Source organism: Chrysemys picta, chromosome 5 (assembly GCF_011386835.1).
Source record: "Chrysemys picta bellii isolate R12L10 chromosome 5, ASM1138683v2, whole genome shotgun sequence".
In the NCBI taxonomy this organism is placed as follows: domain Eukaryota; kingdom Metazoa; phylum Chordata; order Testudines; family Emydidae; genus Chrysemys; species Chrysemys picta.
This window is the reverse complement of record NC_088795.1, coordinates 145295569-145314568: the sequence shown is the minus strand read 5'-3', so window position 1 is coordinate 145314568 and position 19000 is coordinate 145295569. Positions and strand designations below refer to the sequence as shown.

The 19000-nt window shown below is 54.7% G+C and overlaps 1 protein-coding gene across 1 annotated transcript in view; it reads left to right on the top strand.

Annotated features, from left to right (window-relative positions):
* The first annotated feature begins 2459 nt into the window (after nucleotides 1-2459).
* The window catches only part of LOC135984065 (protein INSYN2B-like), a 24317-nt gene continuing 7776 nt past the window's right edge, over nucleotides 2460-19000 (top strand). The window contains exons 1-2 of the mRNA XM_065598504.1: nucleotides 2460-2603; nucleotides 15698-17798. Coding sequence (XP_065454576.1) covers nucleotides 16174-17798 — 1625 coding nt within the window. The 5' untranslated portion in view covers nucleotides 2460-2603; nucleotides 15698-16173. The remainder of the gene's footprint in view (nucleotides 2604-15697; nucleotides 17799-19000) is intronic.

Genomic DNA, 19000 nt, shown 5'->3' with positions numbered 1-19000 from the left:
AGCATGATGGCCCCCGGCCTCTTGGCACAATAACCACAGCAATCAGGTACGTGGAAAGAGAGGGCTCGGGAACGCAGAGCATGGGAAAGCTGTGGCTTATGACCCAGGAGCTAAAAGCCAGCTGGCTGTAGGGCAGACTCATAATCTAAGTGGTCTCGTTTGGGTACCACTAAATGGGCCAGAACCCCAAACGCCCACAGCCAGCCTACCTTGGAGACCCCACCGCTCAGCCCTTCAGAGCTTGGCAGGCCAGACACAACCTCCTCTGTAAACACAGGCCAAAGCACAGGGCCCGTTTCCTCTGCTGTGATTGCACTAAGTTGTGTTTGGCCAAAGCAACTTCCAGACAGGCCTCCAGTCCTGGTTTAAAGACACCAAGAAGAGGGGGAATCTGCCCTTTCCTTGGGAGCTGGTTCCAACAGTTACTCACCCTGGGTGGGAACAATTTGCCTGACCTCTCCTGTGTGCCTGGTTCAGCTTCCAGCCAGGGGCTGGTTTCACCTCCTCCCTTACAGGGCCCGGGAGCTTCTCCCAGCCAAGGTGCTTATGCCCCATGGTCAAGCCAACCTCCGTCCACCCCCTTTGCGCTGCGCTCACCAGAGCCAGCTCCCGAGACTCCTGCCGGGGATTTTCTCCAGTCCCCGTCACTTCCCCACATTGCTCCAGCTTTTCAATTCCTTTCAAAGCGCTGCCCCGAGAGCTGGGCGCCTGCTTCAGCCCCGGCCGCACCAATCATAGAATCATAGAATATTAGGGTTGGAAGGGACCTCAAGAGGTCATCTAGTCCAACCCCCAGCTCAAGGCAGGACCAATTCCCAACTAAATCATCCCAGCCAGGGCTTTGTCAAGCCGGGCCTTAAAAACCTCCAAGGAAGGAGACTCCACCACCTCCCTAGGTAACGCATTCCAGTGCTTCACCACCCTCCTAGTGAAATAGTGTTTCCTAATAGCCAACCTGGACCTCCCCCACTGCAACTTGAGACCATTACTCCTTGTTCTGTCATCAGCCACCACTGAGAACAGCCGAGCTCCATCCTCTTTGGAACCCCCCTTCAGGTTGTTGAAGGCTATCAAATCCCACCTCATTCTTCTCTTCTGCAGACTAAACAATCCCAGTTCCCTCAGCCTCTCCTCATAAGTCATGTGCTCCAGCCCCCTAATCATTTTTGTTGCCCTCCGCTGAACTCTTTCCAAGTTTTCCACATCCTTCTTGTAGTGTGGGGCCCAAAACTGGACACAGTATTCCAGATGAGGCCTCACCAATGTCGAATAAAGGGGAATGATCAAGTTCCTTGATCTGCTGGCAATGCCCCTACTTATACAGCCCAAAATGCCGTTAGCCTTCTTGGCAACAAGGGCACACTGTTGACTCATATCCAGCTTCTCGTCCACTGTAACCCCTAGGTCCTTTTCTGCAGAACTGCTACCTAACCATTTGGTCCCTAGTCTGTAGCAGTGCATGGGATTCTTCCGTCCTAAGTGCAGGACTCTGCACTTGTCCTTGTTGAACCTCATCAGGTTTTTTTTGGCCCAATCCTCTAATTTGACTAGGTCCCTCTGTATCCGATCCCTACCCTCTAGTGTATCTACCACGCCTCCCAGTTCAGTGTCATCTGCAAACTTGCTGAGAGTGCATTCCACACCATCCTCCAGATCATTAATAAAGATATTAAACAAAACCGGCCCCAGGACCGACCCTTGGGGCACTCCGCTTGAAACCGGCTGCCAACTAGACATGGAGCCATTGATCACTACCCGTTGAGCCCGACGATCTAGCCAGCTTTCTCTCCACCTTATAGTCCATTCATCCAGCCCATACTTCTTTAACTTGGCGGCAAGAAAACTGTGGGAGACCGTATCAAAAGCTTTGCTAAAGTCAAGAAATAACACATCCACTGCTTTCCCCTCATCCACAGAGCCAGTTATCTCATCATAGAAGGCAATTAGGTTAGTCAGGCACAACTCCTGCATGCCTGAGCAATATTTTATACTCCTCCCTGGTCATTTGTCCAATCTTCCACTTCTTGTAAGCTTCTTTTTTGCGTTTAAGATCAGCAAGGATTTCACTGTTTAGCCAAGCTGGTCGCCTGCCATATTTACTATTCTTTCTACACATCGGGATGGTTTGTTCCTGCAACCGCAATAAGGATTCTTTAAAATACAGCCAGCTCTCCTGGACCCCTTTGCCCTTCATGTTATTCTCCCAGGGGATCCTGCCCATCTGTTCCCCGCACAGGAGCCCCCCGCTACTCCCAGCGCCCCACGGCCCCACCCCCGAGCTCGCCCCCAACTCCCCCGCGGCCGCCCCCGGGGCTCGTCTGCCCTCACCCTCCCCTACGCAACCCCAGCACATGCCCCAGCCCCCACGTCCCCTTCACCCCGCGGCCACCCCAAAGCCCCGGGCCCGCCCAGCCCCGCACACGTCCCCCGGCCGCTCAGGGTCCCCGGCAGCCCCGCCGCCCGGCTGATGACACATCACTTGGCACCGACCTGCCTCCCGGCTCCGCCTCCTCCAGCTCCTCCTCCCCGGCCCGGCAGCCAGCGCAGCCCGGCACGCGGCCCTGGAGCTGCCGCTGCCCAGCCAGGAGCTGCCGCGGGGCCAGGTGAGGGGCCGGGAACTGCCGCGCTGCGAGCGGGGAGCCGGCGGCGTGGGCACGGGGAGAGCGCAGGGGCGCGGGGAGCCCGGGGACAGAGACCGGGGGAGCGCAGGGCACGGGGAGAGCCGGGGGAGAGCGCAGGGCACGGGGAGAGCGGGGGGAGCCCGGACACGTACCGGGACAGGGGGCTGTGGGGGAGCGCACTGACGCAAGGACTCCGGGGTGTGGGGGAGTCACAGGGCATTAGGAGCCGGGGGACACGGGGAACCTGGGGGGACCCCACGGACAGGGACTGCGGGGCGGGAGGAGCGGGGGGCTTGGGGAGCCCAAGGCACGGGGAGCCCGGGGACCCAGGTCTGCAGGGGGAGCTAAAGGGTATTAGGAGCCGTGGGGCATGGGAAGCCTGGGGCTGGTGTTGGGGCATCCTAGGCACAGCAGGTCTGCAGGACCCAATTTCTGAGCTGGGGTCTCTTGACTCAAGATTGGTGCAGCCTGGGTGCCTGGTTTTGTCCTCTGAGGGGCACTGGCTCCGCACTGCCTGGTCACTGCCCTGGGGGTGGCTCAGAAAGCTGCAGTCATGGAGCCAGCTCATGCCAGGCCTTATGTACCCCCACTGGGGTCACAGGGGTGGGTGGGTGTGCAGTGGTGGGGAAACCACTGGTGGCCAGGGTGGTCACATGGGGCTGGAAAGGGCTGGGTGGGGCAGTTGGCTGTGGGAGGAGTTTGCTGAGCTCTGACCTACATTCCCTGTTTTCAGAGGGTACGTGAGGTGCTGAGCCTTGTGAGGTCTGGGACCCTCGAGCTATAGGACCCCATCCGCTCCCAGGCACTGGGGCAGGATTGGCTCCTTTCCATTTGCTGCTAGTATTTGGCTGATGGGGCTCCCAGCACTTCTCTGGGGGAGTCTCTCTCCCTCCCCTTCGCTTTGGTTGAGGGAGCAGTAGAGTAAACAGATTCCAAAAGGGGAACGTGCCGGGAACTTCTCTAGCCCTTGCTGACCTGACACCCCTCTGCATGTCCCCCCCGTCGCCCCTCCTTTGGAGTGGGCTGGAAGGAGCCATGTGCTGGTGGGAAGGGGCAGAGGAGAGAGGCTGCCGCACACTGAATGAACCAGCTACCGTGGTTTTTCCCTGTTCAGTCTTGCCTCTGTGAAATAGCACTGTAGTACCCACCTTCTGGGGGTGCTGCAAACCCCCGGCTTTGTCCTGTTGTCATGTCAGGGAGGTAGCCAGGAAACACCTGGTTCTGGGAAGAGACACCCCTGCCTGTTCTTTCCTTCCTTGGAGTGAGGGCATGGTGTCTGCAGCCAGGCTAGAGAGGAGACTTAGCCCGTGGCCGGAGGAGCTGGAGGCTCCAGGGAGAAATAAATCTGCCCCATCTTCTCGGACTAGTGACTATTGCTGTTGGAAAGACCAAAGTTCCCTGGATAGCCCATGTCCACACCCCACGCCCTCTGCTCAGGCTGCCCTTCCTTGCTGCCTCAGCCTGTCTCAGCTCAGTAACTAATGTGTGGGAGATCCATGGAGAGTGTGCCAGTCCACAGAGCAGCCACCTCGCTCTCTGCCGTCCCTCATTAGGAGACATGTCCATTAGCTGAGACCCACATGTGCTTCTGTCCCACCCTGGTCCCGGGCCTGTCACTTTCTGAGCTGTGCGTTCCTGACCCATGGGTCCGAGGTTAGACACCATTTCTGCTGGCGTGGGTTTCCGGCAGCTCATTCTGCTGTGTTCTGGTTGGGGCCTTTGTGCCTGAGAACTAGGAGCAGAGCAGCGCCGTAGTAGCGACTGAGGTGCTTGGTTTCCCCGAGACCTCTCTACTGGCCCTGTCCCCACTACCAACCTCGACAAAGCGTGCCAGAGGTGGGGAATCCTCAGGAGAGGCTCTGGGGTGGGGACGCTCTGATGCTAAGAGCAGGGACTGTCAAGACCCTGAGGAAAGAGAGGATGCAACGGTGCCATTTTCTTCCTTTCTTGGGTCGGGTGGGGATAAGTGACTGAGGATATGTGTAACCAGCAAAGCTGTGCATGGGCTGGCCTACCCAGCTGGCCTGAATGCCGCCAGCGTGGGGAACAATCATGCAGACAGTGCAGCGTGGGAGTGTGTACCTCGGGGCCATGCCAGGCTTTCCTGCTTGTGCTGAAGCACACACTGCTTTGTCTTCACTACTGCTGTTCCCAGTGCTAGCCGGGTAATTCAGCCTGTGCCCAGCTTGTTCTGCAGAGAGATACCCTAACCAATCCAAAGAAGCCAGGCAGCAGAAACTGGGCTCGCCTTGTGAGTGCCACCAGCCAGGGAACACAAAACCCTTGGTGCCAAAGTGGGAACCATCTCTTGGGGCTGCACACATGCTCTCCTGGGACCAAATGCTCCAGCCCAAACTGCAGCCCCCCTTGGCATACAGGAGTGAGTCTCCTTGGAGAGCCACAGTTACCCCAAGTAACCTCTCTTTGGCTTCAAGGACTGCTAGCAGAGATCCCCTCTCCATAGCACTACCCTGAGGGGTGGGTCTCAGGGGAACTGTGATGCTGGTCCCCTGAATTGCATTCTTTAGCTCAGGAAGTGAATCCTAGGCAGCCACCAGACATAACTGAGAGACTGCCCTTTTTGAGGCGTGCTTTAGATCTGGTGGGATGTGTTCTAAATCTGTCACGTACACCTCCAAGGTTATAACAGGTTTGAATGCAGAACCTCATTGAGTCAGATGTCTGAGCAGAGGTCATCTTCCTCACGGATTATCATTATTATTTAGGATTTACACTATGGTAATACTCAAAGGCCACAAATAATCTAGGACAGTGTTTCTGAACCTTTTTGATACCAGGCACTGGCTTGCTGTCTTCCTATACTGTGTCAGGGAGATCTCAGGGACTGGCACCCATCCACAGACCGGTCATTGAGAAACACTGATCTAGGGGATTTATTCCTGTCTAGAAAATAATGGGAGGTCCTGGCTTCCCTGCTAATGAATATGGTTTAGGGAAGCACACAGGTAAGATGAGGGATTGATTATGAGATGGGATTCACTTTAGGGTCAGGAATTGTGCAGTCACCTTATTCTTATGGGGGAGGATTAGCCACTCTGGACTGGGGCTCACAGACAACCCTTGCTGAAGTGATTGCTATGAGGAATGTAGTCTTCAGGGACAGACGATGTCCCAAAACCATGGCAGTGCGTGGTGGTGAGAAAGTGTGGGTCACTCGTCTAGAAAGCACGTAGCTCCAGGATCTGTGAGTAGGAACGTGGTAAGTGGATACGGCTGCCAGACTCATTTTGACTGTGTTTAAGGTCACCTCGGATTTCCTCAATGACGGCAAATAGTCTAGACCAGCAGGTACATGTGCTGGAGTGCCTGTCTGCGAAGTGCCCAGGGACAGAACTTCTTCCAGTCTGCTGCAGCAGTTTGCCTTGTGGACAGACCGTGGCTCTCTGATAAGGTTGGCTGCATGTTGAGGCACACGCCCAGTCCCAGTCTGTCAGGGTTTTGCCACCAGGCAGTCTCCTAGTTGTAGAGACTTTGGGTTCAGGTGGGCAATGTGACCCTGTTTCTGGGAGAGGTGATCCAGGTAAGCAGGGCTATGGAGGGGGTGTGCTGTCTGGGAGATGGGAATACCAGTGCTGCTGAACCCATTTTATGGCTTGCAACAGCCCTCAGGCCACAGCCTGTTTCATGTTCCTGATTATTGCTCTGGAAATTGGGAGCACGGGAAGGACCCCGTAGAAGTGCTATGCTCCAGGCCAGGCTGAAGCGCTGGGTCACGCCCCAGAGTCTGCATTCTCTCTGGAATAGAACTGTTGCCATTGGTGATCTGTCTTGTATAGATAGGTCTGTCTGAGGTTGTTCCTCAAGTCGTTGGGGAAGCACTTGTGCTGGACCCTGCCACTTCTGACTGGGAGCCAGCCAGCCACCAGTGAGGGGTACATCATTAGATCACATTTCCCAAACTGGACTCTTCTTGACATCTAGAAGACATCAAAGACTGAACAGAGCTCCCCCTCAACAGAGGCTGCAGTCTGTGTATGAGAGAGAGATGCTGAAAGAAAAGCCTTGGCATACAAACTGCTCCTAATTCCAACCCACTTATGTGTCACCCCTCATCTGCCACAGACTTCCGGTGTGGCCTTGGGCAAATCATTTAGCTTATCTGTACCTCAGTTCTCCATCTGTAAAATGGGGATACTAGTACTTCCCGACCTCACAAGGGTGTTGTGTGGATAAATACATAAAGGATTATGGAGCTCTCCCATTCTGCAGTAATGGGGGCTATGTAAATACCTAAGAGAGACAGATAGTTGGGCCTCTGTAGGCTTCCACAGACCTTGTATTGTCGGGTGATCAGAGTAAGGTTCCTAGCTTGATACTACGACCTCAGATAGAGTTGGAAGATAGGAGGGCAATGTAACCATGACAGATGATCACTGGCCTGAAGAATTAACTAGCTGGAGAGATCTCAAGTTGAGTCTGGATAATAGATTATAAGGGTACAGGACACCTTGAACCCCATAAGTTTCCAGAACAGGTGTAGAGTGTGTGTTTTATCTAAGACCTGAAGAGATGAATTCTTAGATTCATTTATTCCATGACCAGAAGGGAACATGGAAATCATCTAATCTGACCTGAATCACACAGGCCATGGAGTGTCCCAAAATAATTCCCAGAGCAGATCTTTTAGAAAACATCCCATCTTGATTTTAAAATTGCCAGTGATCGAGACTCCATCATGACCCTTGGTAAGTTGTTCCAGTGGGTAATTACCCTTCCTGTTAAAAATTGACACTTCATTTCCAGTCTGAATTTGTCTAGCTTCAACTTCCAGCCATTGGATGGATCATCTTACATCTTTCTTTGGTAGATTGAAGAAATACCTGTTCCCCAGGTAGGGACTTATAGACTGTGATCAAGTCACCCCTGAACCTGTCTGCATCCTTTGTTCCTAGCTGTAATCTTTACATTGAGCTGTGCTAAACCCCTGCCAGAATCGTTTGCATCAGTCCTGTGGCAGATGTGCTGAACTTGATATTGAATTAGTGGTGTCTCCTATGAAAGCTGTCGGCTCCACTGATGTGAATGGAGACTCTTCTAGTCCCAGTGAGTGGAGAGCTGTCTGTCTGCAGAACTCCTCAGAGGGTCACCTAAATAAGGACACATGTGGATCCCTTGGCTGCTTATATGAGCTGCTGCTATAGTTACACACTTGATCACCCAGAAAGGCCAAAAGGGAGGCTCTTGTACTGGTAAAGATCTTCTGCTGTGCAGAATCCAAGGTCCTTGCTGTGAGCTGGCCTAGTAATGATGTGCAAGCACGTGTCCTTCCAGCACTGTCTTCTCAGAGCCAGGATGGGATGAAGCTTCCCCATGACTACTTCTGTTGTGGGCTTGGCTTGTGTCATAAGCAACTGTGAGCAAGTGCTTCATCAGACCCTTGGCCCTCCATCACTTTCATTCTTTTCAGAATTCAGGGAAAGATTTTTGTCCCAGGAGAAGTTGTATGCCACTAGCAGAGCCTGATGGTTAGCTATTCTCATCTGCAGAATTGCAGAAGGATACAGCTTCTTCCCCAGTAATCTAGTCTGGCTTCATATGTCTCGAGGAGTAGATTTACAAGTTTGCTCTAGTTCCCTTCTCCTGAGCTGCAGACACTGCAAGGGAATTAGGAAGCGGATGCATGAAGAAAAACCCCAAAGTCTGTTTGACGAACAGCTGGAATTTGTCTGCCTTTTCAGAGGTACAGGGTCCCGTGTTGCGCTGGGGAGTCCTTTGGTGGTTCCTTAAGTTCTTCGTGGAGAACGACCTCCATTCAGGGTCTGTGCTGAGGCTCAAACATGTCAGATTATCACTGAGGCAGTTCTTGTGCTAGGTCCCCAGAAGGCCTTGAAAATTCTTGGATTCTGGGGGTGACAGGGAAGAGGAAGTCCACACTGCTTCCTCAGGTGGTGATGAGGAAGGGCAGGAAGTTGGCTCTTTCTTTGTCATCAGACACCTTACTCACAGTAATTTGGGAGGATACAGACGTCCCTAGATGCTATTTGTGGAGCTGGGGTCCGTCTCTTAGGAGGATGATCCCCAGAGCCTCTAACAAGGGAGGTTGCAGATGTGGAAACAATGTCTACTGGTTTTTCTGCTGGATTGACCAGACCCAATAGATCAGCCCCACAGGAATAAGGTGGCATGTTATAGGTGTCCATGGAGGAACTGTCCATGCACCAGACAAGGTAGCCATTGATCTCGAGGAATCAGACACTGGATATAACCCAAGTTGGATGGCAGCTGCAGGGATCCTGAGGGCTACAGGGCTGATCAACAGACTCCATCCTTGATGGCAGAGGTTGATTCAGGGGCTTTCGGGTCCCAGGCCTTGGTTCTGAAGCTAAACTCTTCTAAGACATCTTTTTTGGGGGGGTGGAGGGAGGGAAGGAGAAGAGAAGGGGGTATATGGCTAAGGGGGGATGTTAGGAGACAGCTCCCTGCTGAAGCAGAGCCTGAACGCTTCTCTGACATCTCAAGAGCACCAAAAGGGCAACCCGTGTTGCACACCCAGAGGCCTGCATCTAAGTGTCCATGACACCAGCCTCTCTGGTTTGTCGATTCATAGATAACATGGCCACTGTGTTCATCTCTAGTCTGACCTGCATAACACAGGCCATAAGACTTTCCTGAATTAATTTCTGTTTGAACTAGGGCAGATCTTTGATATCACATGAGATCTTGATTTTAAAATAGTCAGTGACGGAGAATCCACCAAGACCTTTGGTAAATTGTTCCAGTGATTAATTACCCTCACTGTTAAAAATTAGCACTTTATTTCCACTCAGAATTCATTTAGCTTCAACCTTCAGCCATTGGATCGTGTTAGACCTTTTCTCTGCTAGACTGAAGAGCCCTCTACTCTCAAATTTCTGTTCCCCATGTAGGTACCTGTAATTTGTGATCAAATCATCCCATAACCTTCTCTTTGGTATGCCTCAGAGCTTGACTTTAATAGATTCATAGATTCTAGGACTGGAAGGGACCTTGAGAGGTCATCGAGTCCAGTTCCCTGCCCTCATGGAAGGACCAAAAACTGTCTAGACCATCCATGATAGACATTTATCCAACCTACTCTTAAATATCTCCAGAGATGAAGATTCCACAACCTCCCTAGGCAATTTATTCCAGTGTTTAACCACCCTGACAGTTAGGAACTTTTTCCTAATGTCCAACCCAGACCTCCCTTGCTGCAGTTTAAGCCCATTGCTTCTTGTTCTATCCTTAGAGGCTAAGGTGAACAAGTTTTCTCCCTCCTCCTTATGACACCCTTTTAGATACCTGAAAACTGCTATCATGTCCCCTCTGTCTTCTCTTTTCCAAACTAAACAAACCCAATTCTTTCAGCCTTCCTTCATAGGTCATGTTCTCAAGACCTTCAATCATTCTTGTTGCTCTTCTCTGGACCCTCTCCAATTTCTCCACATCTTTCTTGAAATGCGGTGCCCAGAACTGGACACAATACTCCAGTTGAGGCCTACCCAGCGCAGAGTAGAGCGGAAGAATGACTTCTCGTGTCTTGCTCACAACACACCTGTTAATAAATCCCAGAATCACGTTTGCTTTTTTTGCAACAGCATCACACTGTTGACTCATGTTTAGCTTGTGGTCCACTATAACCCCTAGATCCCTTTCTAGATGTACTCCTTCCTAGACAGTCTCTTCCCATTCTGTATGTGTGAAACTGATTTTTCCTTCCTAAATGGAGCACTTTGCATTTGTCTTTGTTAAACTTCATCCTGTTTACCTCAGACCATTTCTCCAATTTGTCCAGATCATTTTGAATTATGACCCTATCCTCCAAAGCAGTTGCAATCCCTCCCAGTTTGGTATCATCTGCAAACTTAATAAGCGTACTTTCTATGCCAATATCTAAGGGGACTTAAGGAGCTCAGTCACTATAAGGCACGCTTTCCAGTTCTTTAAGTGTTCTCCTGGCTCTTCAATTTATCAACACCCTTCTTGACCTGCAGATACCAGAACTGTACACATTATCACAGCAGTAGTCGCACCAGTGCCAAATACAGGGGGAATATAATATCCCTTTTCCTACTTGAGATTCCCCTGTTCATGCATCCAAGGCTCACACTAGCCCTTTTGGCCACAGTGTCACACTGGGACCTCATGTTCAATTGATTATCAACCAGACATCCCCAAGTTATTTTCAGAGTCACGGCTTCCCAGCATAGAATCCCCCATCATGTCAGTATGGCTTGCATCCTTTGTTCCTAGATGTATGACTTCACATTTGGCCATATTTAACACACACTGTTTAGTTGTGCCCATCTTGGATTGCTCTCTATAGTGACCTGTCCTCTTCACTGCTCACTTCACCCCTCCCCGCCAATCTTTGTGTCATCTTCAAACTTCAACAGCAATGAGCTTTTCTTCCAGGTTATTGAAGAGAAACACACCTGCTCGATGATGATTCTCTATTTACGATTACATTTTGAGATCTATCAGTTAACCAGTTTTTAATCAATTTAATGTGTGCCATGTTGATTTTGTATCATTCTGGTTTCTTAATCTAAATGTCATGTGGTACCAAGTCTAAGTACATCAACACTATTCCCTTAATCAACCAAACCTGTAATCTCATCAAAACAAGATCCCAAGTCAGTCAGGATCTGTCTTCCATACCCTTGTGCTTCTTGTCATTAATTATATTACCTTCCTTTCTTTCTCATCTGAGACCTATGTCTGCTATTCCATTATTGTGCCCTGCATCAGCGTGGAGCTGACAGACCTATAATCACTTAGCTTTCACCAGTGCTCTGAAGCCCAGGGGAGGGGGGTGGGCTTCAGAGCATGAGCTCTAGCCCGAGCTGCAACTTCAGCGCTCTGTGTACAGAGCTATTTCTAGAGTGCTAGCGTGAGCCCCACTAGCCCATGTCTATTGACCCCCCAGCCCGGGTCACTCCTGTTCGCTCCAGAATGCTGTGTAGCTGTACCTCCTCAGGGCAGTACGCACAGCTCCAGCGGTCACTACTCTTGAGGGGGTGATGACTATAGTACAGAGGGCTCCCTGTGTACTCTGTGCAGACAGAACTCAAAGGAGAAGCATCAGCTACACCATAGTACAGACAAGGGCAGGTCCTATGAAAACTTCCCGACACCTAACTCTGCCAGTGCTCCTTGATCCCACCTGGCAGCCCCGCTGCTAGCCCTGCCCTCAATTCCCACACTGTGCATCACTGACCCATTCTGTGATTTCGATAAGTGCCTACTACTGGCTGCAATGACTCCCTCCATCTCGTCTCACTTGTGTCCTAATACTGATGTGACGTGAGTCGGGGGGGGGTGTGTGTGTGTGAGTGACGGAAATCAGTGCTACCCCCATCTCTCGTCCAAGCTCCTGTCACGTCCTGTCTGAGGCTCAGCCCGATAGGACTCTGATCCCTCACTGGGGTTCTTGGAGTTACCACAGTGCATACAATAAATATGAGGGTCCCCAGTCTCTGACAGGGAGAGAGCAAAGCCATTACCAGCGTGACAGATGGCTAAGTTAGCACTCCCCTCCCAGTGCACTGACTACAGCCTCTCACCCCAACCCTTGAGTCTAGCCTGGCCCTTCCCTCACGATGTCAGTGCTGCAGAGGCTTTCCTTCTCCACAGCGGGGGTGGGGGGCGGTTCTCACTGTCACTAGGCAGCACTGCCTGAACCCCTCCTGCCTCTGGGCTGTACTGGACTCTGGCTGGCTCCTGGAGAAGGAGGCTGCAGCTCTTGCTGTCCCTTGAGTAATGACTCTCTCCAACCTGTTGCTGTCCATACTAACTAGGTGTCCCATCCATTGTGTCTTCATCGCGTTCTGCCTTACAAGCATCTCCCTATGTCTGGGCCCAGCTCCAAGAGCAGGAAAGGAAATTGCCCTGCGACTGGGCGTCTGGCTGGGCGGCGCGTTGAGCAGAATGCTGAGCAGAAAGCTGCCGCGTCAGGCACTGGGTGGCAGGCTGGCTGTGGGCCCCACCCTCCACCACTCCAGAAGGGGATGCCCCAAGACGGGAGGGACCAGGCAGCTCCCTCCCTACTCTGGTTTGGTTTTGCTAAGTTCTGAGTTGTGCAGCTTGCTGGGGGAGGGGTCAGGAATCCAGCTCACTCAGCACCTGGGAACTTTGCTTGCTCTCGGCGCCTGCTAACTCTGGGCCACTCTGCTGAGTCGGCAGCTTGGTTACAGAAGAATGAGCTGTAAGGGAAGTGGCTGCAGCACCGTGCGCGTACTGCAATACCAGCTGCAAAACAGGGTAGCAATGCCGGCTGTGCAGAGTTCCCAGAACGAGGGTGTGCTCTAGGGAGCAGGGCCCAAATGCGGGCTGCAGGGGGCGTTCCCTTCTGTACCAGGCCCAGCCTTGCCCACATGCGGTAGGGAGCAAGGCAGCAGCACTCAAAGGGTGCTGAGGAAGGGGTGTGTGTGTGTGTGGGGGGCTCTTGGAGTTGCTCAGCAGGCAACTCTGTATACTCACAGACCTTGGACATCAGGGACACTTTGGGTATGTCACTGTGTGGCCGTGGCAGCGCGGTGACGTGGGCAGTGTAGTCACGCTTTATTGCTCAGGGAGAGCTCTCTCGGCGATAAAAAATAACCACCCCGAACGAGCGGTGGGAGTGTGGCTGCCAGTGATAAAGCGCTGTCTATGCTGGCGCTTTTCAGCGCTAAAACTTTTGTCACACAGGGGGGTGTTTTTTCACATCCCTGAACGACTAAAGTTTTAGTGCTGAAAGTGGCAGTGTAGACACATCCTAAATTGCACGGGAAAGGAGCGTTGCTTCCCGCGTGTTAGTGGCTCTAACTCTCCCCGCAGCTCCAAAGCAGTTCCTCTCCGGGAGCTCGTCTCAGAAAGGAGCAGTTAGACTCTTCCACACCACTTGGGGTGCCTGGAGGATGGCAGGGGGCATCTCAAGCAGGGCTGCTGAGCATGCGCTGTGATGGGCTGCATGCGGGAGGGAGTGGGGAACCCCGGCTGGGGCAGAGGGGAGGCGGGAATGGCGGGACAGCGGAGGTGACTGGAGTTGGTACAGGGTGTGGCAGGAGATGTAGGCCTGGGCATGATGTGGGATCAAGGGGCGGGGGAGCGCGGGTGTGCATGCCTCTGACACAGTCGAGGTGCGTGTGTGCTCATGACAGAGCTGATGTGGCAGGGAAGACATGTAGGTGCCCACGCTGCGAAGTGTGTGCGCAAGTGGGTGCAGCGTTATGAAATGGACTGTAGGGCACTCCTGCCCTGGGCTGGGCGCTGTATCTACCATTGCTCACAGAAATAGAACCAGGGCCCTGCAGCGGCCAGTGACTCCAATTGCCTCTGACAGGAGGAGTGACAGGGCCCTAACTCAGGGCACGCTGTAGTGCCCGAAATGAGGGTTCAGGAGGGTTCTGTGCCATGTCAGTTAGATACAAGGCACGACAAACCTAGAGTCTCTAGCTGAGGGTGGTAGGCGGGGGTCTCTGAGTAAAACCCCAACTCAGCTGAGTCCCTGCTCCTCGAGAGGATATTGCTTTACGGATTGTCCCAGACACCCACACCTGGAGTAAGGAGGAATAAGGGACATCTGCAGGCAGAGTGCCCAGGCCTGGAGTAGCCGGGGAAATCAGGGGGGTCTGCAGGCAGAGCACCCAGGCCTGGAGTAGCCGGGGAAATCGGGTGGCTGCAGGCAGAGCGCCCAGGCCTGGAGTAGCCGGGGAAATCGGGTGGCTGCAGGCAGAGCGCCCAGGCCTGGAGTAGCCGGGGAAATCAGGGGCGTCTGCAGGCAGAGCGCCCAGGCCTGGAGTAGCCGGGGAAATCGGGTGGCTGCAGGCAGAGCGCCCAGGCCTGGAGTAGCGGGGGAAATCAGGGGGGTCTGCAGGCAGAGCGCCCAGGCCTGGAGTAGCCGGGGAAATCGGGTGGCTGCAGGCAGAGCGCCCAGGCCTGGAGTAGCCGGGGAAATCAGGGGGGTCTGCAGGCAGAGTGCCCAGGCCTGGAGTAGCCGGGGAAATCAGGGGGGTCTGCAGGCAGAGCGCCCAGGCCTGGAGTAGCGGGGGAAATCAGGGGGGTCTGCAGGCAGAGTGCCCAGGCCTGGAGTAGCCGGGGAAATCAGGGGGATCTGCAGGCAGAGGCCCAGGCCTGGAGTAGCGTGGGGACTGACATTCAGGATTGAGGACCATCAGCCTTGCTTTGTGCGGGGGAGTCAAGGACTGGAATGGGAAGGGGGAGTGGCAGGTTGAGACTGAGGGGCATCAGCAGGATTGATGGGGAGAGGGTGCCCTTTAGTGGAAGAGCAGGGGCTGGACACCTTCCACTCGGAACAGCACCATGCAGGGACTTGTAGTTCCCACAGGCAGCCTCTTTGTAATCAAGACAGGGAAACAGATGCAGCCCTTGGACTCCTGCTGAACTGCCAGCAGTGCCCTCCGTGGAGCAGTAGGAAGGCCCCTGGCTCAGGGATGATGCACATTTTCTCACTAGCCCATTCGCCATGTTTGGTGTGAGCTGGCTCCCCGTAGCCCGGACCCCGGCCTGTGTCTGCCCCACGGGGAGCCCAGAACCCCAGCCTGTGTCTGCCCCACGGGGAGCCCAGAACCCCGGCCTGTGTCTGCCCCACGGGGAGCCCAGAACCCCGGCCTGTGTCTGCCCCACGGGGAGCCCAGAACCCCGGCCTGTGTCTGCCCCACGGGGAGCCCAGAACCCTGGCCCGTCACTGCCCTGTGCGGAGCTGGCTCCCTGCCCCCAGGACCCTGGTCTGTCACTGCCCTGTCTGAAGCTGGCTCCCTGGCACAGCCTGTCCGCCCTGCACAGAGCTAAGTGCACTGAGCCCCAACGTGGCAGAGCTATTTTTAACAGTTTCTTCTGCTTGAATTGAGCTGTGAACTTGTACCATGTTTATGCTAAAGGGGCTTCCTTTTCCCTTTTTGCTGAAGAGGCAGCGCTGGAGATCAAAGCTTGTCTCTTTGGGTTTGTGATCTTGCCTGAGCTGAGAGGGAGGGCTCGAAAGGGGCCAGCAACTTTGTGTGGAGGCAGCCATGTGTGCTAGAAACTTTGCTACCCTTGGGAGGGAACATGAGAGGAGACGTGCTGCAGCTCTCACACTGTCTCTGTCTCCGCAGGTCCAAGGGAGCGTGGGAGCCATGAGCTGGGCCTGGACCTGCTGCCATCCTGCCCCCAGGGGGGCCAACCCTGGGGGTGACTAAGAAGGAAAAGCAGCCAGGAGAATGGGCTCCTGGGGCCCCAGGCCAGGCTCAGGGCCAGCCAGGGCCAGCTGTGCTGGGGCACTTTGTCGGAAGCTTTAGGGGCAAAGGACAGAGGCCGGACGGCTGGGACAGCATGCCGAGAAGCCTTGTTGCTGCTCCTCCGCTTCAGCTTTCCTCCTGGTCGCTATCCCATCAGCGAGACCCACAGGCAGCAGAGGATGAAAGCAGCTGCCCCCCTTAGCACGGGGCTCCAGCCGCAGCTCTGACAGGCGGAGGAGATGCTCCCTCTGCCAGGTCGCAGCACGTGTACTGCAGCTTCCCAAGCAGCAGGGCGGAGGAGCATGGGAGTGGAGCCTGGGGCCTGAGGGCAGGGCGGGGCGGGGCGGCACGAGATGGTCAGTAAGGAGACCAGCCCCTGCCTGGCTCGGAGCAGTGAGGGCAGCCAGGAGAAAGCCATGACCGTACGCTCGGTGCTGCTCAACCGCGACTCGCCCGACATCGAGACCCGCCTCAAACGCCGACGCAACCGCACCCAGCAGGTTCGCTTCAAGGACCTGGTGGATGGCCACCCTGGGGAGGAGGCGAGCCCCCCGCAGGAGCCAGCAGCCACCCCTGACACCAACACCCCATGTGCCTCTACGCCTCCCAGGGATTCCCCTGAGCTGGTGGCAAACTGTGCCTCGGACGCCCAGCGGAGCTGGCACCAGGCCAAGCCGCGCTCACTGACGCTGCCTATGCCCAGCAAGGTGTGTCTGAGCACGGCCATCCAGACCTCCCCCAGCCTCCAGCAACAATTCCCAGCCTCCCGTGTCCGCAGCAAGAGCACCTGCGACTTCGCCCATGAGGAGGATCCGGCCGCTGCCTGGGAGCCCAGCAAGAGCCAGACGGGCTGCAGGGGCCCAGTCTGGGCACCCGCCAGAGCCAGCAGGGATCTCCCCCAGTGCACCCTCACCAGCCTTTCTGCACACAACCACCTCCCTGCCTCCCCCCTCGCCCAGCACACCAGCAGAGAGGGGCAGCCAGACCCCACTTCACATGCCACTTTGTGCCACGGGCTGACTCCAGCGCCCAGGGCTCCTTGCCCACCTTATCCAGGGACCATCAGGTGTACCGCGGCCAACTATACCTCCCAGCAAAAGGGCTGCCCACCAGCGCCCAGCCCCTGCCTCTGCTCCTCCCAGCTCCCTGCATACACCAGGAACTGTGGGAGCCCTAAGGACAGTCACGGTGCCCCTGCTCCGTGTCCCCTGCGCCCTTCCTCTGTGCCATGTGGACAGCCTGGGCCACCTGCAGAGCCATGGCCTCGGAGCAGGAGCCGGTCTGAGCAGGACCTGCCATCCCAGCCTGCTCATAACCGCATGGCCGGCAGCCATGGGCTCGGCCAACCAGCTCAGTGTCCCTCCCAAAGAGACCCCACTGCTGCCCTGCAACAACACCACCGCTCATCCTGGGGCAGCCCCAGCGCAGTCCTGCCACCGCCAAGCGTCCCCACTTCTACAGCCACCATGCTGAAGAAGACACCAGCCACCCTCAGCCACCTGGCTCCCAGCAGTGGACAGGCCCAATCTGTGGCTGCATGGCCCAGCATCTGCAGCCGGCTAAAGGCCATCCAGACCGAGTGTGGCCTCGTGAACTTGGAGGAGCCCCAGCAACTGACCTCCACATCCAGTCAGGGGCACCCCCCGAGGACACAGCAATTCACCCGGACTCCTGGGGCCCCCTGGAGCAACGAGCCGCTGGGCGAGCCCTGTCTGACGGCTGAGCAGCTGGAGACTCTGCACCAGGTTCAGGACCTTCTGCAATTGGTGGCTGCAGCCAAAGGGCAAGTGGGTCTGTCCAAGGGGGATGAGCATTTCCTAACATCTCGGGGACATGTGGGTGTGGGGCCCGGGCAAATGGGGGACCTACAGTCACAGCTGCAGTCCCTGGAAGGGGTGCTGGAGACCAGCCAACAAACCATCAAGGTGCTGCTGGATGTCATCCAGGACCTGGAGAAGAAGGAGGCCCAGCGGGATGGGTGAGCAGCAGGGTGCAGGTGGGCTGCCAGGGAGGGCGCAGTGCTGAGGGGGAAGACAAGGTGCACAGACTCCCTGCCGTAGGTTTGGCTCAATGATCAAATGAGGTATCAGGTCAGGAAAGGATAACACTACTACAGGGATACTTAGACCTACTGTCCAGACAGCACTGACCCAATGCCAGCCCGCTGACCCCCACCTGTCCATGGTGCACCAGCCCTCCCCATCCCATGCCAACACACACCTGCCCTCCCCCTTCGGGTCACAGGGATAATCCAGTCTCTGGGCACAGGCGTCTCTTGGCCTTTCTACTGAGTCTGCCAGCTAGTGTAAAGCACAGGGATGAGTACGTGTCATGGAAGCTGAGATCCCCAAACTCATCTCAGACAGGGGCCACCAGCCGTCCCTTAGATGGGAACTGCTGTCAGTCCCTCCTGAGCTAGGTGGATTCAAACCGGTGCTCTCCAGGAGAAAGGCTCCGGAGCTCATTAGCACTCTCCTGAAGCAGCCAGGCCCCGCACGTACTATTGCTGCCCCTTGGAGAGTGAGGCTGCTGTCTGGAAAGATCAGTTCAAATGCAGACCTTTCTGCAGCTCACACCGGCAGGGTCTTCTCCTCTCTGCACACACAGGCAATGCCTCCCACCTGTGCACTCAGTCGCTAGCAAACCCACTGCACAATTAAATGTCCTACCTTCTTAGAGGGACAGTTCCCATTAAACAAAATGCAAACCCTAAAACTACACCAGTAAAACAAATGCTAACACACCGTCCAAATGTACCTCTCTGTAGGCTGGTTTGCAATATAAAATAACAATACTAATTGCACAGTCCTCACACTGTGAGAGTCATTAACAGAGTTTGAACCCATGAGTTGCAGATCCACCACAGAGACTTCCACAGCTATGGGGGGTGAGGGGTGAGGAAAGCTTGCTAATATCCTCTGTGTGGGTCAGCCCATCGAGAAAGACATGACCCATTTTGTCACAATTACACGAGTGTTTGGGAGCTAGTGGTGGGATGCTGGGTATCAGGGTTACTGGGGATGGAGTATGATGTAGTGGTTCTAGACATCACAGCCAAACATAACAACACTTAGGTTTGAGTTGTCTGCAAGGACTGAACTCATGGCTTGGATCTAAAAGCACGACCAGCTCCATTAGCATGGAAGTATTAACAGACTCCGGTTATGTCCACACTGCAAA